The following is a 22,611-nucleotide window of genomic DNA, read 5'->3' as shown; positions in this document are numbered from 1 at the left end:
GAGGGGAGGCAGCCCCTGAAGAGGCTGGGATTTGACCACGGCGTGTGCGGGTTTGGAGCACCCCCCACACAGGACACCCCTTTGTCCCTCTGCTGTCGGTTATGCGTCCCACGCGTCCGTCCAACAACAGGTGTCGCCCGCAGGGGGCAGCAGGTGACTGGTGTTGGGTTTCAGCCTCATTCGGCCAATCAAAAGCAACTGAGCAATAAAGGTTTGCAAGGGGGGAGGACAGATCGCTCGCACCCTCATCCTTTTGCCTCCAGATGTGGCACATCTCAGAGTTGTGGACAGGAACTCTGGGAGCGCCTGGGATGAACCGGCCTGAGGGATCGGCACAGGTCAAAGGTCATCTGCGCTAGGTCTTCGTCACACAGCTGGTCTGAGTCCATCACCAACTCACTGATCGAAACAACATTCTTCTGTGTGTGTGTGTGTGTGTGTGTGTGTGTGCGTGTTAGTCCTCAGAGTTTCAGCATCTCTCTCGTACATGATGTCTTTGCTTGTGGCTCTGAAGTCTGAGTCACAGATACCTTTCTGAGTGACCACCGTCCTGGACCACATCAAACCTTGTCTTAACCGGGAGCACAGAAAGAGCACACACACACACACACACACACACACACAGCGGAGATCTGCTGAAAGGTGTAGATGAACAACACAACTGGGCCACCAGGGTCAGTCTCCCTCCAGCCTGTCTCCAGTGACCTCTTCTGGTGGGGGAGGGGTTGGGGGTGTAGCTGGGGGTGGGGGTGGAGGTGAGGTGAAGAGCCTGCGGCACAGAGGATGGAGAGAAGGAGAGAAACACGGAGGAATGAAGCAGAAACAGAAACAGCCGGATGAAGGAGTGAAACAGAGGAACAAAGGAAGAAAAATAGGAAATGAAAGAATCAGTGTAAAAACAGCGTATACACCACTTACCAGTGTGTGTGCATGTGTGTGACAGTGTATTTCACTTCCTGTCTTGTTCAACACAAACTCTCTATAGACTATAATAATATACAGGATATGTTTATATTTATATAAATATGACTTTTGTCTTCTGAGTGATCTCTATATTTTAGAGGGAAGATCAAACAGCAAACAGCAAACACACACACAGAGGATCCCAGTGAGTCACGTAACACACACACACACACACACACACACACAGGGACCCCCAGGTTGGATTATATCTTGCAAGTATGAAGTCCCGGTGACGGCCCAGCGCCTGAAACCTCAGGCAACACGTCTCCTTGGAAACACGCAGCCCTGTGGCGACACGCGGCCTTGCCGCGCACCCCCCGCGCTCGGCCCCCGGCGGCGCGCAGCACAGGCGTGTGACAGGAAATGACACGGCTCCGCACCGCTACAGATACTCAGCAGAAACAGGAAGCGCAGCGCAATGTCCCTCCTGCCTCGGGCCCAAACCTGCAGAAGAAGCAACGTCCCGCCCCCCGCAGGCAGGGCTGCTCCACCCCCACCCCCACCCCCACCCCCTGGCGGCTGAGCCCTTATTAGTGTTCTCGGAGGTTGGGGGGGTGGAGGGGGGGGTCTTCCTTCGTTATCTCCCCAATTTAGGGTGTCTGTTGAGCGCGCTCTTAACCACAGCGCCCTGACCTCTCCCCACCCCCATGTGACAGGAAGCTGAGGCTGGTGAACCTGCGCTGGGGGGGGTCCTCTCCGGCTTGCGGGGGGACTCTCACTCTCACTTCAGTTAACAGTTGTAGTAGAACTAGACAGCAGCTGCGGGGGGTCGCAAACACAGTCGCGGTCGTTCCGCATCTTGGCCACCGGACTGGAAGGAGAACTGCGCTGGATCCTCTGTTCACACATCATGTGGCTCAGGCGGTACAGCCTGGCGGTGGGGGGGGGGCAGGAGGAGGAGGAGCCAGTCCCTCCTGGGGAGGGGCGGCGCGTGAGCTCGTACCCGCACAGGACCCCGATCCTCAATGCACGGGTGCGATCAAAGGTGTGTCTGTGTAGAGGAGACAGCGGGCGGCGCGGTGCTGAGCCCTGGCCTTGTGTCGGTCGGACAAACACACCTCGAAATCCCCTCCTGCTGTACGAGGTACCTTCACTGGATCGATATGGTAAAAATTTCCCTGCTGCATAAATGGGTAAATCAGTGTAAGTCACCTTGCAGAAAAGTGTCAGATAAATAAATAGATGATGATACAATAATGTCTTACGTGAATGAACCTGTGCAGACCTGGACTGTGCGTCATTCTGTGTGTGTGTGTGTGTGGGCAGTGAGGGAGGAGTGTGTGTGCCTGGAGGTGTGTTTGGTGCAGGATCACAACTTGTGTTCAGATGGTGACAGCAAAACTCAGTGTCTTGTCCTGAGGATGAATGTGTGTTCAGTTGCATATTCATAGGTTGGTGTCACTGCACTGACATTTACATGTTCACGGCACTCTGTCCGTGTGTGAGTGTGTATGTGTGCGTGGGTGTGTAGCAGAGAGAATGATGCAGGATGGGTGGGGTTTTGTTGTTTTAGTGTGCACCTCTGTACTACTGCTACTACTATTACTCACTTCTGGATATACATTACCCCTCTGTGTGTGTGTGTGTGTGTGTGTGTGTGTGTGTGTGTGTGTGTGTGTGTGCGCGCGTGTGTGTGCGTATGGCACTGTTTAGGTGTTTGCCAAGAGTGGCAGCGGACAGTCTCAATTTGCATCTATATAGGCCCTCGGTGAGAGTGTGTGTGAGAGCTTCCGTGTTTGTCTGTTGAGTACGACGCCGTCCCCTGTCACCCCCACCCCACCCCCTACCCCGGTGCACTGCTGCCATAGCAACCGCAGACAGACCTGCCAGGTCCCAGGGAGGTTCATCGCCTTAGGACAGGACTGCTGAGAGGGACAGGAAAGCACCCCTGCACCCCCCGACCGCACGCACGCACCGTGAGCATGTAATGAGGTCCCTCCACTAACTGTAGAGTCATCTGTAGGGCTCAGCTGTGGAGCTGCTCCAGCCTTTCCAGCACAGCGACTTCCATCTTACAAATACAACTGGAACTGGAGGTCTGTTCATAACTCGTTCCGTTCATAACTCAGTAGGTTCATAACTTGTTCTCTTCGTAACTCGGTCAGTTCATTATTAACACCAAAGTTGCTTTTACTGCTGAGTCACAATCAATAAATCCTGAATAACAGAGATGTTCTCTGATTCATTACCTGGGTAGGTTCTGTAAAAGATCACACATGCAGCTCTAACAAATATGAATAGGCTGTAAGACTTTTTAGTTGGGGGGGTGCAGTGGCGCAGCGGTTTTGGCCGGGTCCCGCTCTCTGGTGGGTCTGGGGTTCGAGTCATGCTTGGGGTGTCTTGCGACGGACTGGCATCCTGCCCTGGGTGTGTTCCCTCCCCCTCCAGCCTTGCGCTAGGCTCTGGTTCACCGCGACCCTGCTCAGGACAAGCGGCTTCAGAGAGTGTGTGTGTGTGTGTGTGTGTGTGTGTGTGTAAAATTAAAATGAATTTACAATAACTGATAACAATAATGGTCCTGTTCAGCACTGACTGTTGAGCGATTCAACCCATAAACAGGAACACCGTACAGGGGGTGTAAACACTGTGGAAGTCAGTGTAACTGAGGCAACTCCTATTGTGTCTGGGTGCTCTTTACTGCTACCTATCGGTTCGAACTGTAAAGTCAGGTTGAACTCATGCCACAGACAGACATTTCAGGAAATAAGCAAGGGAAGAAAGAGGAGCTTAAAAAAAACATAAAATGTTTGTAACATCGAAATTTTATAACTCAACCGGAGCCTCAACTGACGCTGTGCCAAACCATGGTAAATGTGTGCAACCATGACCGCTGTATATGGACCATGTGTAATGGTGCAACCGAAAGGGGGGCAGAGTAACACAGTGTTTGAGCAGAAGAGTGTGGGGGGGACAGCACTGGTGGAAGAGGTGGAGGTCTCAATATATGTGCATTCCCACAGCAAGGTGTTGGATCCCCCGAGTCCGACTGGGTCACGACTTGTCTCCCTCATAGCACACATGAGTGGGGAGAGTTTCAAGGAGCGATGAGCCAGAACCCTGTGCACCACGCAGCCCACAAGTTTGTGTCATCGGTGCAGAGAAAGGATGTGTATCAGGCACACACCACGTTTGTCTGGTTGGTATGAGAAGAGCTTCCAGTTTGGATAAATATGCTTGATTTGTTAAGAGTGAAAATGGGGTAAAGGGTCCACGCAGTCTTACTGTTACACACCCAAACTGAAGTGACGGTTCATGCGGTCCAATGTGGTCAGGAATTGTCCTGCAAACATAGCTGAACCAAGTGGGTCAAGCACCAGGCTGGACTTCATCAGGAGACGGCTGCTACTTCCTCCTTCTGGACTCATGATCATATGAGTTCCATGTCTGAGCTGAAGGTCTCATACTTGGATGAAGATGACCTCCTGTTTGGGCTTCAGCTGAAACGCATCTTCTGGGAACAGAGTCCACGCTGGACGCAAATTCTCTCCTTGGGGTCCCTAATAAAATGGTCCCGGTGGACGACGACCTCTGGTCAGTGCCGTCTTTGGGCTCCCTGTCGACTGTGGGCGCTGTTGACTGCAGGGGACCAGTAAATGGGTCGTGACCCATCCTCAGAATTCTAGAGCTCTGTGTTGAGAACCTCAGTGGAGCTGTTGCTCGCTGACACTCCACTGATGTGATTTGCATTCAGGAGAGCCACATGCCGTAGAAGTGGTAGCGGTCGGTCGCTCCTCCATCTGTGGTTCTCGCCTCATCAAGTACTGGGAGACAAGCATTTGCTCTCTCGGCTTGGTAGAGATTGGCTACCAGCAGAACTTGAAGGTGATCACTGAACTCGTGAACCTCACTGCCACCTATGACACGTGACACAAAGGGCTCCTGTTGAAAAGGTGCTGAGCACTCCAACCGTGGGCCACGGACATTGCTGAAACCTGCTAACTGGAGCACCTGGATGCGCCTTAGTCAGTCTGAAAGAAACAAATCAATAGGCTTCCACGAGGTTCAGTACTTCAACCAACCTTTTCGACCTTGACATAAACAATGTTCTCGAAGGAGAATCCAAAAATTTTGTTTAGGTTGATGGCACCTACTTGGCTCCATAAGCACTGGACCTCAGCCCCCTGGAACAAACCCAGAGCAAAGGCCTGGACCACACAGCCTTGAGTCTAAAATCTAGTCTATCCAGAACCTCCAGGGTGTTCCACCTTTCTTCATAAATGGTCTCATGCCGAGTTGTTTCCCCTCCCACCTTGGTCACCTTTGACCAGACCTTGAGCTTCAAAGACCACTTGGAAGTAAGTCATCAGATCGTTCCACGCATGTTAACCTCTTTAATCCTTCACTTGCTCATCTGTTGCTGAAATGACCAAACTTGCAGAACCGCTTCTTCAGTGACTTCAACGCAACCTTCACCCAGGAAGAGGGAGCATAACTCTGTAGACGTTCACAACAAACACACAGTTTCAGATCCTGCCTGGCAAGGTGCTGGCTTAAACCACCCAAGGTGAGGATGGTCAAACCCCAACCTCATGGTTTCTGCTGGTGATGGACCCTCAGCCCCAGGCAGAGATTGTGAGGGGGAACAGGGATATGTGAGCACTCAGTGAAAATGGTGTTGCCAGGCTTGAGAACGTTTCATTCGCAAAGCAACCATGTCATCGGTAGTCATTGTCAAATGTGGTCTCTGACGTCTTTGTGAACTGAAGTCATTGTCGAATATGGTCACCTGACCGAATTATTTCTAAAATGTGGTTTCGGTCCCGCTCCATCTCTCTCGACTGTGGTCTATCTTGGTCGAGGTCTCTGGCCCCTACAGTCTCTGTCTGAAAGCTCCAGTGCCGGAAGGTTCCTCAGCCAGCTGTGCCATCTGTGTCGTGCCACTGACGCTCCAGCAGTTTTGTCTACAAGGACAAATATGTCAGAGAACAGAGTCTTTGAGCTCTGGCGTCGGAGACACAATCTAGGATGGAGACCGGTGCCAAAATCTCCGGTGCCTCTCGTCCTCAATAAACTCCTGAGCTGTTGGGAGCACACTGGTGCTACTAAGAGGAAGTGATGAGAGTGACAGACAGGCCAGTGGCAGGGAGGGACAAAGAGGAAGGACGCACCTTGTGTGGAGTGAGAGGCATGGGAACCCATGTGTTTAAATATGTCCATACATAAATACATGATCTAAGATTAATTAAAATGAGGAAAATGCACCGTGTGCTCTGGCATGACACTGACGCTTCATATGAAGAAACATATATACATGTGTAGCAATGACAAACACATGGACGATACATTTTTCAGTGTGTCTTACATGTTCTAGGTCATGTAAAAGCACGTTTCTCAGGGTGATTCTTCATTCACGAGAAATGTTCTCCTGCCAGAACGACGACCTCTGCGCTCTGCGCTCCGGCCGGTCATCGTGGTCCGCAGCTCATCCCTGATGACTCTACGGGGACAAAGCGCAGAGCGGAGGGGACAGCGCTCTGTCCCCTGACAGGAAGTGGACGGGCGACAAACGGGACATCTGTTGAACACACACTACTCAGATGGGTGTATGGAAACGAGTCCCCCAGTCGTGCGTGCACGGATCAGCGGGACGAAGCGTCGTTTAAAAGCCAGAGTGTGTGTGTGTGTGTGTGTGTGTGTGGCTCTGTTCACCTTTTGTTCGGACTCTCACACACATCGGTGTGCGGTGTCTGTGAAAGTTCATACGCGACGCCTGGACGTTTTTTCATGAAGACAGCGACACGCTGACCCGCAGACGGCACGTGCTAAGGAAGCGCCGTAGCGTTCATGTGGCGCGCGCTGAGGAGTCGGTGCAATTTGAGGAAGAAGGAAAGGACGTCAAAAAAAAACCAAAAAAAAAAAACCGAAAGCGCGGTTCCCCTTTCGACAAACTGACCGCCGCACCCCCCCAACGTCCCAGACTCGGATTTTCCCTCGCTAATGTGCTGTTTTTCCCCCGGTTTATCTCGCGACAGTGACAAAGCCCGCGCGCGCTAAGGTTATGTTTCATATTTACTAATGACATCTCCTTTGTGATGATTCAGGCTCCCGCGGCGGACCGGCTCGGGTTTGACAGCCCGTCGTCTCTTTGTGCTCTTCGTGTGCGCAGCATCTAGTCGGAGCCCCTCGCGCACAGGTGGGAGCCCCCCTGCCCCGTAGGACAGCCCCCCCTTTCCTCCCGCAACCCCGCTCCCACCCAGGACAGCGCTCCCCCACCCCCGTATCCACCCACCCCAGGACAGCCCCCTGTTTCAGTTCCCCGACGGAGGAGGGAGCCGCGCGCATTCGCTGCTGCGGTTCGGGACGGGAGGCGCAGCGCGGCGCGTCTGCAAACAGGTGTGAAGAACAGAGAGAGAGAGCGAGAGAGAGAGAGAGAGAGAGACGGACAGCGGGACAGACAGAGGGACACAGAGAGGGACACGTAGAGACACAGAGAGAGAGAGAGAGAGAGAGAGGGAGAGAGAGACAGAGAGCGCACGCCCTGCGCACACGCTCTTCTCCTGCCTGCCCTCCTCTACTGCCCCGCCGCGCGGCGTCTCTCCTCCTCCTCCTCCTCCTCCTCCTCCTCGCGGGACGCTTCCCGGAGCCGCTCGTCACCTCAACCATCCCCGCTGCGCGACAGGCGGCTGCGGACGGCGCGGGGGTCGCACGATCTGCGGCGCGATGGCGAGCAAAAAGGCGCCGACGGAGGCGCGGAAGGGCAGCCGGAGCCCCGTGGTGCTGGAGGCCGAGATGTTCAGCGAGTTCCAGGACTGGTGCCTGCGGACGTACGGCGACTCGGGCAAGACAAAGACGGTGACGCGCAGAAAATACAACAAGATCATGCAGACGCTGCTGCAGGGCGACGAGGCGGACGGCGTGTTCGTGGAGAGCAGCACCATCAACGCCAAATTCAAATTCTGGGTGAAGTCCAAGGGCTTCCAGGTCGGCAGCAGCGTCCTCAGCGAGCACGCCCAGAAAGGGGCCCCGGGGAAGCCCGTGCTCTACGTGCCCGTCAAGTCCACGGTCAGTGGGGTGGCGGCTCCTCGCTGCCCACATGTGCGCGCGCCCGCGCGCTCCTACACATGTGTTTCGTGTTCCGTGCGCGGTGTCGCCCAGGACACCTGCCTGTGTGTGTGTGTGTGTGTGTGTGTGTGTGTGTGTCCGTGCGTGCGTGCGTGCCTTTTCTGTGTTTGCGCCCCCACCCCCCGTCCAATCTCTCATATGTGCTTCAGTACAACTTCTGCGTTATTATTTATTATTGTGCGTTACTCTTATTTACTCCACTGGTACCGTGTTCTGCGGCTTCGTCCCCTCCGTTTCCGCGCGCCTGTCCCACCATCTCGATCTCCACAAAGCATCGCTGCGCGCTGCCAGCACCGCGGACAGCCGGCTGCCATGGCAACGCCGGTGCCTTTAACAATACGGAGGGTGCGGGACTCGGAGCCCATCTGCACGGCGTCGTCCTGCCAACCGAGCGACACCGAGCGGTGCGCGCGGGGCGGGGTGCGCGGGGTGGGGGTGTCTGTGTGTGTGTGTGTTGGGGGGGGGGGGGGGTCCGGTTCTTTTGTCCCGGTTTAAACTCGCAGCACCGCCCACGCGCATCCTGCACCGGGCGACGGTCGCGCGTTTCGGGTCGGCCGGCGCCCTGTGCGTGCGCGCACCGAGCCGAGCCGTCCTCGTGCCAGCGGCGGGCCATTTTAAGTGGTCGTAGTTACATCGTGGCTACAGTACAGAACGAGCAGCGTTAGCGGGGTGTGTGACACACATACGCAGACACACGCGCGCGCGCCCGCACGCGGAAGGGGGGCAATTACATGGTCTTTGTACGGCGCAGAGGCAGTGTGACACCCCCTCCCCGCCGGAGCAGCGCGCGCACACGACGTGGCTCGGGGTTTCGGTGGGCCAGTGCAGGACAGCTCGGTGTCACTCGGTATGACTGACCCCCCCCCCACACACACACACACACACACACACACACACACACACACACACACACACACACACGCCGAAAGACCTCCTTCCGCAGTCCGGTCATCATGCGCTTCTTGGCAGAAATATGAAGGAAAGTTGCCGTTATGTCATGTCGCCTAAAATCCGTTTGAAGCGCTGAAATGGCCACAGTGTTCCCTGCTGGGGGTGGGAGGGAAGCCCCTTAGCACAGAGCCTGTGCTGAACGTCAACGCTGTGAGGCCCCCCCGTATTTGTGTATGTTCCTGGTTGTGTGGAACCTCCACTCAGCCCTGTGCGTGCTGTTAGGAGATCCACTTTGGTGTGTTGGGTCGGTGGCCCCTTGGCTCAGAATTCGGGGGTCTTTGGCCTCCATCGCCCCACGGTAGTGCCCCGTCCTCCTCGGCACGGGGCAACTGCAGGGTTCATTGCTGCATGTGTCCCATCTAGAGAGCAGGGGACACACACCTGGAGGTAGAGGAGGTCTGTAGTGTCCAGCAGTACGCAGGAGAGTGTCACGGCCCCACAGCCCCGGATCTGGTCCTGGCAACCTTCTGGGACGCTCTGTGACATACAGAGGAGATAACCGTCATGCTGAGAAAGAGTCGCAACTCTGCTTGCTTCCCCAAAACTGCTAGTTATAAAATATAAAGATATATAGCAGATACAATGGATAATAATAATAGTCATAGTAATAATAATAATAATAGCACTGAAGGACTAATAACAGCATTGTGAGGGATGATTTTAATTTGTGCTATAAGGCTGAACTATGGGAGGGGGGTGATAAACCAGTGTCAGTATGCAGGACAAGGACAGAGGAGGGTCAGTGCAGGGGGGGGTCACCCGGTGACATGGGTCATGTCAGTAATGTCACTGTTTCATCTGACATCTCACACAGGTGCTCATGGGAAATGAAGTCCAGAGCCGCAGGGTGCAGCTCAGAGTCTCAGTCTTTTCTCGGCCGATGAAAACTACAGGGAATGTGTCCATAAACAACTGTGCAGGAAATGTTTCATCGCGTTTACTCTGAAAAATTATTACCTTCACACAGAATTGTAAAATCATAGGAAAACTTACATTTTACTTTTAACTCAACACCAACCTACACTTCTGGGACCCCAAGCATATGTTGAAACTGAGGTTTGAACATACGGTTTTTGCTCTGGTTTCCTCCCACAGTCCAAAGATGGTGGTTTGAAATTGCCCTGTGTGTATGTGTGTGTGTGATTGCCCTGGGATGAACTGCTGTCCCATTCTGGGTGTACTCTGCTTTTTTGGGATAGGCTCTAGACCACAGTGACCCTGCACTGAACAAGCATACTGTGTGCGTTTCACATGTTTACTGGATCCTACGAAAGGCATCAACCTCTAACTCAGTCCAAGTACCTGTCCCACAGGATCCCACAACCCTTTTGTCAGGCAAATTCATCAACTGCCACTCACTCTTACGGTCTCCATCATTCTTGTGTGGCTTCCCCAGTAGCGCCACCCACTGGCCTGTTCTCCAGGACATCCTGGGCTGTAAATGGCAATTATTCTCGTCTCCGTGTTGCTCCACGATGGCTGGAACGTGCCCACGCGTTTGTTTCTCATTTGGTCGTCACGTGTCGGAGGGCATCTCGGAACTGTGGAGGTCTCAAAACAGGAAACACATGAAACGAAGGGGAAAAGTGGCATTTAAACGCCCTGGGAGCACAAGCAGTGTCACTCAGGGCTCCACATGTGGCCCTACTTTGGCCTCTCTTGGCTCTCCCTTGTCCTCCACCCAGCAATCTGTTTATCCTGTTTTGTCCCCCATTGGTACTCATGGCCCTTCCTTGGCCCACTTTTGTCCTGTTTCGCCTGCCTGTTTGCCATTTTGCGGCCCCTTCTTGGCCCTCTCTGTGTCGGAAGGTAGAAAGTCCATGTGCGTCACACTCACTCGCACGGGGGTCGCTGGTTCGAAACCCAGATTTCTCCATAGCAGGCGACGGGTTTGTATCCTGGGAGGGGAACGTCCTACTGTACCTTTGAGAACTACTGTTAGCCTAGCTTCAATGAGGAGAGCTATGTGTGAACAGTAGGACCGGTGTGGAGCTGTGTGTATATACACACACACACACACACACACACACACACACACACACACACACACACACAGAGCTACCTTGAATCTAACCCTGCCAGGGTTCTCGTGTGGGCAGGGTGACTCTGACCAGTTGGGGTCTGGAGGGGTAGGTGGCGGGGACATGGGGACAGTATGGTGTGTGTTCAGACCCGTGTTCACCATGGGACCTCTGTCTCAAAGGCTGCATCCCTGTGTGTGTTTGTGTGTGTTCACACTGCGCACACTAGCGTGGGGAAGGTCAGCTCTTCGTACAGTTGGTCTTTTCTTATTGTGCCTCTTGCAGGAGGCGGAGCCTGGGAAGTCCCCCGTTGGCGGGGAGAGGCGGGGCAGCGCTGGCACCGGGGACCGGGCCCCTCTGTTTGGTCAAACAGATACAGAAGCCCAGGGAAGGAGTCCCCCCCGCCCCCCCAGCGAACAGAGTGTGATTGACGTTGAGCAACGGTCTCCATCAGAGTGGTGGAGAAGGACGGAGGAGGGTGTGTCAGAGGGTGTGTTTTTCAACTGACTTAAGATGCAAAGAGCGAGGGAGCGACACCTGGGAGCGGGAACGGTGCTGCCCGGGTTCGAGAGCCGCGTCTCTCTGCAGCGCCACGTGTTCGCGGGTCCGCAGCGTGGTGTTCACACACGCAGAGGGCAGGAAGTGAAACAGCGCTCGACAGGGCGTGTGTGTGTGTGTGTGTGTGTGTGTGTGTGTGTGTGCTCCCGTGCTCAAATAGGCACTTGCAGACAGATTCACACGCCTACGCCCACGCTCGTGTACTCTCAGACACACACACACACACACGCACACACATGGCCCATTGTAAATACCATGCTGCTGCTCGCCTCATTTGCATCCCTTTGAGCTCAGCTGATAAAGATGCGTCCCGCCACAAGTCGATTGGAGCAGCAGGCCTCTCGTGGTCGCCATAGGCCCGTTTCGCCCCCAAATGCTGCAGCTCTCACGTCTTCTGCGAAAATGCACACGGACGGTAGCGGCGGCTGAATATGCGAGCTTGGCCCGCGCTCGCCAGCCGGAGCGGGACGGAGCTGTGGCCCGCGGTTGCCGTGCCAACGGGAACCGGCAATTACCGTGTTCCCCTGTTCTTCGGACCCGGCCGGTACAGCAGCGTTAACGTACCCTCCGCCGCGCGTTCGTCATGAGCCACGGGGGGGGTGGGGGGGCAGCTGAGGGGCTCGGGGAGCCAATGTTGCCGCTGCGGAGGAACCAGTCCGGACTCAGCGCAACAGGAGCTAATAAAACTATTGGCTTCATGTCTGTTCGTCAAGCTCGCGCTCACGGTCGCTTGGAACACAAAGGCCTTTCGATTGAGAAGAAAGAGTAATTATTGTTTTTAATAGAGCGCATTCTTTCAGCAGGACGCTACAAGGCACAGCCGTATTATTAGTATAATTATTATTGTTAATTATTGGCTGACACCTTCCTCCAAGGTCATTTACTGCAGGAGGTTTGTACACTGAGCTACTTACACTGATTTTACTCACTTAGAGAGAAGGGTAATTTTTACTGTGTCAATTCAGCGTAAGTACCTGGATTGAGGGCACTCCAGCAGGAGGGGGATTCAAACGTGAGTACCTGGATCGTAAGGTGACGACCAAATGCTACGCCACCTGGTGGTCTTATGTGACCACAGAGGAGTGTTAGCACCGTTCATGCATTTTGTCCGCCAGCTGCACACGCGGCACCCAGCCCTGCCGCTGCTCCACCTCCCCGTGTCCCCCTGTCGTTATTAAGGGAGTGGACAAAGCAGGATGTAACTGCATATGCATATTAATGACGTTCGTGTTTCTTAAAGAGACGGCATTGCAGAAATGAAGATGAGGCCAGATTAGTGCTTGCTCCGGCCTCATCACCACTTCTGTGACACCGTCCCTTTAAGAAAGGTGAACGTCATTAATTTCGGATTCTCACAGAAGCGCTGCCTCCCCGTGACTGATTGCCCCCCCTCCACCGCCGTATGAGGGTCCAGGCTCCGAGTATCTCTTCCCGTCTGAGCTGTTCTACCAGGGCTCTGTGTCTTTGGTGTCTTTGTGTGAATATGTTTACCAGGAGCAGCCGCAGAGGTCGGCGCGGTGCGGTCGTGGCCGTAGTCGTGTGCCTGCTGTTGTTAGGAACCCTCTCCTCCGAGTCCAAATGGTATTTTACGCTGCTCTGGTACTGGTTTCCGCCTCTTCTTTCCTGTCCCTCACCTTCTCCAGTCTGTTCCTCGTACCCGTGCTTTTGTAGAATTTAGAACTCATTTCCTGTCATGTGACACGTGAGGTTAGCTGTGGTAATTCTTCTGGAACGGGCCGTTACTTACAAACTACACTGGCTGACTTGCACTGCGAGATGACCAACTTTGCTGTGATTTACCGCTTATGCAGCAGGGTACTTTCTGCCGTAGCCTTACAGGTACCTTGATTATGGTACTGCAGCAAGACGTGCTATTTTATCCTGGGTCTTTGGATGACTAGGTGATGCTCCTAACCACTGTGCCACCAGCTGGCCCATACACGGTACATAAAACACACGCGCACACACACACACACACGCACACACACACAGGCACACGCAGTGAGCAAGTAAGTAAATGCACAGGTTAAGAGGCTAAGTGGCTTCCAGGGAGGCTGTCGATTCAGCAGGTTCCAGAGTGAGCGAGCGAGCGAGTGAGCGAGAGGTGCGAGGGGCCGGAGGCTGGGAGGTACATCTAAGGACGCTGCAGGTGTGGGGGGCCTGACGAGACCTGACGAGGCCTGCCGGAAACACACACTGATTTAACACACACACACATACAAACACACTTGCAGTCAGAGCTGCACCCAGGTGGCCCTTCGGTCCATCCAATGACCTCCACTTGATACACTCCCTCGTACCGGTGTAAAAGTGCACTCTCTCGCTGTGGCCCCGGGGGCCTGGTACCCCACAGTGCCCTTACGATTGCCATGGCGATTGCGCTCCCACGGGGCTCGAAGCGGACACCGCTTTTAGCCAGCGTGTCCAAAAGTTCCCCCACCCCGACGTGCCTGCACCCCCACAGCGCCCCCTCTGGCCCAGCTGCCAATGCTGCCACATAATAGGACCTGCGAGGGTCTTGTTAGCACCACCCGCTGCGCGCCGCATTCTCTCGCTGATTTGCATTCATAACAGGATATATTATGATAATAATTATCAAGGGCGTCACTGATTGGAGCACAAGTGGTGACTCGCTATAAATAAAAAGGAAATTAAAATAAAATGAACAATCATAACATTCACAGTCCCCTTATAAACAAAGGACTTGGGTTTGAATCCCACCTCCTGGATAAATCAGTGTGTTGCTTTGGAGAGAAATGTGTGATACACGAAAAACTGTAAATGTAACAAAATGACAGTGGTAACGATGATGCCATCGGGGGGGAGGAGAACGTCAGCAGAAGGCCTGGCATGACGCTATAGCAGAGCGATCGCATCGAAGGCCCTCGCTCTCCCAGCTGAGCCCCCCCACCAGTGCCGGGGGGGTTAGCAGTGTCAACAGCGCTCAGCGCTCTCCGTGTGACAGCAGGTCGCATTTTACTGCCCCGTCTCCCCTGGTGAACGTCCTCTTGGGAGGCAGACGGTGGAGAGGCTCTCTGTCTCTCTCTCTCTCTCTCTCTCTCTCTCTCTCTCTCTCTCTCTCTGCTGCCCATTGCTCTGCACTTGCTCACGCTGCAGTCAGCAGGTTCCTTAGTGGTTAAAGAACTGGACCAGTGACCAGAGAGATCTGGTGTTTGCAGTGAGACACATGTGGGACGTCTCTCTGTGCTTGACAGACACGGTGAACAAATGTACTGTCGACCCGTACGCCAGATGCCCCCCCACAGGGGTGTGGGTGGGGGCAGACAAAGGTGGGTGCTGGGTGGGTGGGGACTCTTGGACCATTTCCGTTTGGACCAGGAGTCCTTTCAGCTGTCCCGGTTAACCTGCGGCCTCACGGGGCACTCTGTGTATATGTGTGTGTGTGTGTGTGTGTGTGTGTGTGTGTGTGTGCGCGCGCGCGTACATGTGCTTGTATGTGTGGGGGGCTGGCGGGACTGTAATGCTTGCCATGGCTGCTCTTGAGCGGCCGACAGCCCAATGCAACTGCCAGTGGGGGATGGGGGGGGCTGTTGGGGGCGGCCGGTTGCCGAATCAACCCCTCCGGTCGCCTAGCAACAGAGCTGTTAGGAGCGGGACGGGGGTGAGAGTGCGAGAGGGAGGAAAGAAATAATAATAATAATAATACTCTGTCTGGGGAGAGCAAAGACCCCCAGGGTGGAGGAGAGAGGGGGATGGAGAAGAAGGAGAGAGCAGGGAAGAGGTGTGTGTGTGTGTGTGTGGGGGGGGGGGGGGGTGAGTAGGAAAAGGGCGCAGCATCGTTTGACCGCACCACACGAGGATGTGCATCTCCAGATTTGGTGTGTTTGCTGGACGGTGGGGGTGATCGACCTGAGGGACCAATGGTGACAGCAGTGTTAACAACAACAACATCATTGTTGGTGGGAGGGGGGTAATAATAATAATAATAATAATAATAATAATAATAAGAGGAGGGATGCACACGCAGGGAGAGCGTGGCAGGAGAGGGCCGGATTACACCCTGCCCCGTCTCTGCTGCCATGGCAACGCCCACTACCTGGCACTCAGAAGAGCAGAGGAAGGGAGAGAAGAAGAGGAGAAATGGGGAATGGAAAGGCAGAGGGAGGAGGAGGAGGAGGGGGAGGCGGGGCATCCACGGGAGGGGCATCCGGGCCCAGGGTGGTGGGGGTGGGCAGTGACTCGACGATGCCACCGACTCTTCCTCCAACGCACATGGACCGTCGCCCCAGCAACTGCAGGCAGTCCTCTGTGCGCACAAAGGCCCCCGTGGGCCCGCCACCCTCAACACAACCCCTGCTCCAGACAGCATGGTAAAACCAGTGTACGAGCTCGCTGAATACCCAGCTAACCCTGTCTGCAGTGCTCTAGGTACCAGTCAGGTGACGGTATTTATCTGGCCCGAGTACCTCTCCCAAAGACGCGACGCCTGGGTTCCAGTAGGGACTTTAGTCTAGGTTTCTAACCGCCGCGCCACCTGCTGTCCCACTTTCGTCCTGTCAGAGACGGAGGGGAGACCCCCCCGGCGTGTTGCCGGAGTCCGACTTTCAGCGCGGTATCACATGACCCGCTGCCCCGCACACCTGCCTATGAGGCACAGTGGCAGTTTCCATGGTAACGAGGTCGGCCCTCTGGAAAGCGGGGGCAGGGAGGTGGGTTGTTCCAGCGCGAGAACCGTGTTATTTTTAACGTGGGGAAATTGGCCCGGACCGGGGTCCTCCGCTCCCTTTGCCTCCGCTGCCCGTTAGGGTTTGAAGAGTATCCGAGCAGCAGCCCCCCCCCCCCACTCCCCACCCCTCTCCCACCTTCCAGGTGCTGCTCACGGGTCGGTGCGGCGCCCCCTTCGGGGGAAACAGCGACGCACCTCCTGCTGCTGGAATCCGACTGGCCGGTTGGGGGCGCTTGTGCAGCAGACAAACTGAATTTTATGCTGTGCTCTTTGCGGGGGGTCGCCTCCCCCAAGAAATAACTGAGCACGAGCAGATCATTCAATTGTTGTTTAGAACCGTCCTCTGCTTTTTCACCTCGTTCTGTTTCCCGAGAGGATGCACGTCGTGACGTGTCCTCAACGCTTGTTGTGCTTGACCTTTCTTGACCATTTCGCGTTCCTTCCGGAAATGCAAACGCATGCAGAAACACACAGGCAGGCTCACGGGGCAAGTCTCGGCGGTGTTTCCACGGTGAGACCCTCCCTTGTTAAAGAGGCTTTCCGCGTGTGGTTACAGTGCGGAGACGGCGGCTCTGCCGCAGATGGCTCGTCCCTCAAGAGGGTGGCTGTGGTGGAGGACTTCTTCGACATCATCTACGCCATGCACGTGGAGGTGGGACCCGACCCGAGCCGCACGCCCAAGCACGCGGGACAGAAGAAGACCTACAAAGCGGTGAGAGAGACCCCCTCCGGGGGGGCGACCAGGCCCGTCTCACCTTTATCACCCGTCTCAGCCGTCTCCCCGCTGCACGGCCCCGTGTTCCTCCTGTCCAGCCGTCCCCCTTTGGCACCGATTCGGCTCCTCGTGTGATGAATTGATAACACAAACATTCGACTCCTACTTCTAACTTGTACTTTTACTGTAGTTTGAAGTAAATACAAAAAGTACTTTTTGTTTACTGTATCCACAGCTGAGACTTTTATGGACCGCAACTGCCGGGATAGTTTAGTTACAAGTCCAGATCCTTAACTGCTGTGCTGCATTCTGTGGTAGCCATCTGCCACCAGCATCACCATCCCCGAGTCCCCATGTCCTCACGTCCCCGTGTCCCTGACCCCAGATCCATATGTCCCCCAGATCGCGGAGACGTACGCCTTCCTGCCCAGGGAGGCCGTCACCCGGTTTCTGATGAGCTGCGGCGAGTGTCAGAAGAGGATGCACATCAATCCCAGCGCCGCCGAGTTCAAAGGTGAGCGCCTTGACCTGGCCCGACCCGGTCCGCTTTAAACATGGTGCAGGGGCCACTCCCGATCAGTGAGCGATCGGTCGCTACTGGGTGCGCAAAGCGGTGCGACCGAGGTCCAGAGGAAGCGCTAAACCCCCGGGGTCCTGCACTCACCGAGGAGCATCACGCAGGAGCTGTAAACACCGTGGAAGGGAGTTGGATGAAAGCGGCTCCTCACTCCTCTTCTGTCTGAGTGCTCTTTCCTGCCGCCTGTGGCCTTGAAGGGCAGAAACAGGTCTCGACTGGTCCCCTTGGCTACAGGCAGAAATGTCAGAAAGTAGCCAAGTGACGAAAATTAAATTAAAAATAATACAGTGGAAAAATTCCGGTACCTTTGAAAGTCACATTTAATAGCGATGAGCACCGCAGTCTCACAGCGCCCGGGCGGTGCGAGATTACCTGGCGTCGATCCCCGCTCAGTCCGTGTGGACTTCGCATGTTCTCCCTGCCTGTGTGGGTTTCCTCTGGGTGCTCTGGTTTCCTCCCACAGTTCAAAGACATACCCTTCAGGTGGACTGATGACTCCCATAGTGTGTGATGTGAGTGACAGAGAGAGTGTGTGTGTTCCACCGATGTATGGATGAGTGACCCATTGTAAGTAGTGAGTGTATTTTGGTCCCTGGGCTTGAATGGTGTCAGAGCCCCTCAGGGGGGCAAACAGTAAATATTGTAAAGAAAAAACACACAAAGAGCAGTGTGGTAACTGGAGAGCAACTGTTTAACAGGGAAGGTGCCGGAGGGCCGAGTGCAGCACGTCGTCAGAGGGCCGTGCCGACACCGCGCTAGCGGGAAATGGGGGCGCGGTGCCGCCACAGGAGCCGGGAGGCCTCGCTGCCCTCCGACAGCAGCTCCCTTCGCCCTCAGTTACCAAACATGGTCATTAATAATATGGTAATTACCACACAGGCTGCTCTGTGAGCGATGCGCAGAAAGGAACGTTTCTGTTCCACCTGCGTCCTGTGCGTAAGGGTAGCTGGATGCTGTTTTACCGTGTTTGTTCTGTTCTTTAACGACGGCATGTTTACTCAAGGCAGAACATTGAAATTCTCAGCTCAGGGTTGTATCGATTCCTCCGTTTACGGGCTCCGTGAAGGATCCTCTGTAGATGAAAGATCTGTTGGATCCCAGAGACGTAAACTGATCCGCAGCGGAACCCGGCTACCGGTCCTTAAGGGTTAGGGTTCATTCTCTCGCTGGTCAGTAGGCGTCCTGGTCACATGCTGACCACAACCGTCGGATCCTGAGAGCACCAGGCACTTCCGGTCGGGTGAGAGGTCGGCGTAGCGGGAGAATCGACCCTCCGTTGGCCCAGCGGTAGGAGGACTGTGGTGCCGCCGATCATGGTTCGCAAGTAAAGCGAAGTAAAGTGAAGTGAATCTCATTGAGAGGAAAAACAGTGCGTGGCTCAGTGGTCCCTCTAGTGGTCAGCATGGGAACAGCAGGCACACCTGGCGCACACCTGGGTTCACCTCTCTGGTGCTACAGGCAAAGCGTGCAGCTTTAAGAGTAATGGACGCCAAACGTGCCGTGTTTACATTTATTCATTTAGCTGACGCTTTTCTCCAAAGCGACTTACAGTGTTAAGGTCACAATTATTACATGCTTACACTCATTTACACAGCAGGGTAATTTTACTGAAGCAATTTAGGGAGAGTACCTTGCTCAAGGGTACTACAGCCGGAGACGGGGATCGAACCTGCAACCTTTTTTTGGGTCCAAAGGCAGTAGCTCTAACCACTACGCTACCAGCTGCCCCTGTGCCGTGTGTAACATCATGGTTGTTGGGACGTTTCAGTCTTTCACGTCACGCAAGGTGCACGAGGCCAGCTGGTGGTGTGGCGGTTGCAGCTGCTGCTTTTGCACTAAAGGTCGCAGGTTCGATTCGCACCTCTGGCTGTAGTACCCTTGAGCAAGGTACTTACCCTAAATTTACTCCAGTAAAATTGCCCGGCTGCATAAACGGGTAAATAAGTGCGAGTCGCTTTGGAAAAAAGCATCAGCTAAATGAATAAATGTAAAACATGTTGGCGACCGTGACTTAATGCCGAAAGGAGTTACGTACAAAATGAGTTATCAACAGTTATAAACGAGAGTTATGCACTTGCTTTCTCTAAAGAGGACGTGCGACAGGTTGCTGAGCACTGTCCTACTGTCCTGCTCCGCCTGGTTACCAGTGGACCGCAGGTTTACACCGCTGTACATTATTATAATTACAATTCGCTCCTCTGACCAGCTGCTTTATATCAAAGAAAGGAAAGGTGACCCGCTGCCCATGTCTTCTACACGCTGCACTCTGGCCAAGCAGAATTGTGGGTAGAGGGGTGTCATGCTGAGCAGAAGCAGGCAGTAGCCGACAAATCAATAACTGTGATTGATACCGCAGGGACGGCGTCACCTGTTTCATAGCTCCGCGGGACAACGTGCTCCCTGTCGTTCACTGAAGAACACGTCTTTCTTAATGAACAACACCTTTCTCTGCAGTGAAGTACAATCAGAGTAAACAAAGTATGTCAATGACAGACAAAAAACTTTAGACACACACATAGGACTGTAGAGGCACAACTTGTGTGTGTGACACCACATGTTGCTGGTTCACATCCCTCCAGCAGCTCCTATAGAAGTGACATTCAAACAGCAAATACGCAGATAATCATAGCAGATGGTGTTGGACGCATTTATAGGGCTGTGGCCCGTATCATATTGCGGTCCATATCATATCCATATCATATTATTACATCAAGTGCCGAAGCCAGAAACCGGAGACGGAACGCGTCGGTCCGACGCCGACGGTCCTTGGCCCTGGTGAACCCATGTTGTCCAGCTGAGAAGGTCACATACAAAAAAAGCCTTAAACTCACTGAAATACTCAGTTTTTATGGTGCAGAGGAAAGGCTGTTGGGAAAAAGGAATTTTGCAAAACTGATACGAGACCTGATTGGCTGTGAGTGTTTGTGGCAGGCGAACACTCCTGAGCTGATTGGCTGCGTATTGTTTACAGAGAACGATAGGCCCGCCCCCTTGGTCCCGGACCTCATTGACTACAACATGCCGCTCACTGCCACCTACCTGAAGCAGATGAAGCTGCAGTGCATGAACACCAACGAACAGGTAAGGAGGCACTTGCGTGTGTGTGTGTGTTTCTGCATGTATGTACGTGTGCCTGTGTATCTGTGCTAACGGTGTGATTTCTGGGCGAGTGTGAAAGGGCGGTGGTGAACTGGCTGTGTGTGCTGTGTTTTGGAGCGCTGGGCGGTGTGGCGCGGCGCGGGGGAGGGGTGCTGCGCTGAAGGTAAAACACTGTACTTTTCTGATTTGTACCGCCACTCGCTCATTGAGAGCACGTTCACATGGCCCTGCACGGCCGAGTGTGCCCGACCCCACCCCCGCTTTATGGAGCCCTTTGTGTCAACCGCATGTCGGTGAGATAAAGCAGGACCTGCAGCCCCCCAGGGTGGAGGAAGGTGGGAGGGGCCCCCTATCAGGTGCAAACACCCTCTTATCTCCCTTTGATGCTCCTTTAGAACATGCCTGATCCCTGGAGACGTGCAGATGGTATGACAAAGGTACAGACTGAACGTTGCCGCCCGCAGCCACCCCCCTGACACCCCCCAGTCAGTGTGGCTCGTTGAAAAGCCACAACAAAGTGTGAGAACTGTGAGCCCGTATCCTCTGCACACAAAGTAAATAATGTCAATAAGAGGTGGCAGCAGGTGGCGTAGCGGTTAGAAACACTGCCTGTCAGACGGTCCCGGGTTCTAATCCAGCCTCCTGGGGTAGTACCCTAGATCGAGGTACTTACCCCGAATCGATGTAGTAAAAAGAACCCTGCTTTATAAATGGTAAATCGGTGTAAGTAGCTTAACTCGGTAAATCACTCCGCTTTACTTATATACTGTGTATTGTACATGTAGAACCTGAGTGCACATGGTGTACACAGGTGGACCCCGGCCTGTTTCCGTGGCGACAGACAAGCACAAACAACGTGGCTCTCCTGTCCAACATTAACACTGCTGTCTATTTAGGTTTTCCTCAACTGTCACAATTACCGCAAACTCAAATTTCCGCAAAAGTACCATTAAACGAAATTCCTGTTAGATCCTAGGGGTCCTTGGGCAGTAATGTACACTGTACACTATACACTGTACTCTTCTGTCTCTGCTCTGCCCCAGCACTGCCACTGGGGGGCGCTGTTCAACCACAGAATTGCCATCCCCTCAGGCCCTTGAAATCCTTCAGTCTGATGAACACACACACACACAGGGGTGTTTCACTGTGACACTCAGCCCATCCCCCTCACCAAACACACACACATGGACTTTAAATCTGACTGCTCTAAATCTGGATTTGGGGGTTTAAGAATTAAGCGGGACCATGAGAAAACAAGTGTCGGTTCACCTCCTTGTTTTTTTGATGACCAGTAAGAGATAAGACCCCCCCATCTGTGAGCCCCCCCCAAGACACAGTGAAACAGTGAAACGCTGGCACCGCAAGCATCACTTCCGCCAGCGGAACTCAAGATGTCGGCTTTGACAGGACCGCAATTCATACGCTGGGGACGACCGGCCGAGTGGTGTCTTAACGGAGAACACACACGTACAGATTGCGATGCAGTCTTTCTGCACACCAGCAGGTGGCGCAGTGGTTATGGCACTGGTTACAGTGGACCGGCATCAGGAGGCGGAAAGCAGGAACCTTTGAGGTTTATAGCACACGCACCATGTGGGTCTGTTGTTGTGCGCTGTGTGTGACAGGGCTCTTTACTGTACATTGACATGTATTAATTTATGAGACACTTTCCTCCGAAGCGACACACATCTCGGAGAAAAATACACTGAGTTCATAACATCAACAGAAAGAGACACTTAGACGTGTGATTCTAAAGTGCAGTTAATTTGTTACTTTCCACCACGTGAACCAATCAATGTTCATCACACGAGTAGCTGCATGAAGGTTAATGTTATTCAACAGCTGTGTAATCGCAAAATTATTGAGCCTAAACATTTACACGTTTATCATGTACTTTCGAGATCAGGGGAGAAGTGAGTCCGGAAGAGGTTAGGGTTAGGACCCTCCTTAATTTACTGTAGTACAGTGCGTTATCTGT

General features: G+C 53.9%; 1 protein-coding gene across 1 annotated transcript in view; it reads left to right on the top strand.

Moving 5' to 3' along the window:
* The first annotated feature begins 7,401 nt into the window (after positions 1-7,401).
* Positions 7,402-22,611, top strand: part of LOC108926406 (nucleolar protein 4-like) — a 30,674-nt gene continuing 15,464 nt past the window's right edge. Inside the window, exons 1-4 of the mRNA XM_029251744.1 lie at positions 7,402-7,965; positions 16,799-16,954; positions 17,360-17,471; positions 20,506-20,615. Of these exons, the coding sequence (XP_029107577.1) occupies positions 7,624-7,965; positions 16,799-16,954; positions 17,360-17,471; positions 20,506-20,615 (720 nt within the window). The 5' untranslated portion in view covers positions 7,402-7,623. The remainder of the gene's footprint in view (positions 7,966-16,798; positions 16,955-17,359; positions 17,472-20,505; positions 20,616-22,611) is intronic.

This window comes from Scleropages formosus, chromosome 5, assembly GCF_900964775.1.
Source record: "Scleropages formosus chromosome 5, fSclFor1.1, whole genome shotgun sequence".
NCBI lineage: Eukaryota > Metazoa > Chordata > Actinopteri > Osteoglossiformes > Osteoglossidae > Scleropages > Scleropages formosus.
Note: the sequence above shows the minus strand (reverse complement) of the source record. Positions and strands in the feature narration are given on the sequence as shown.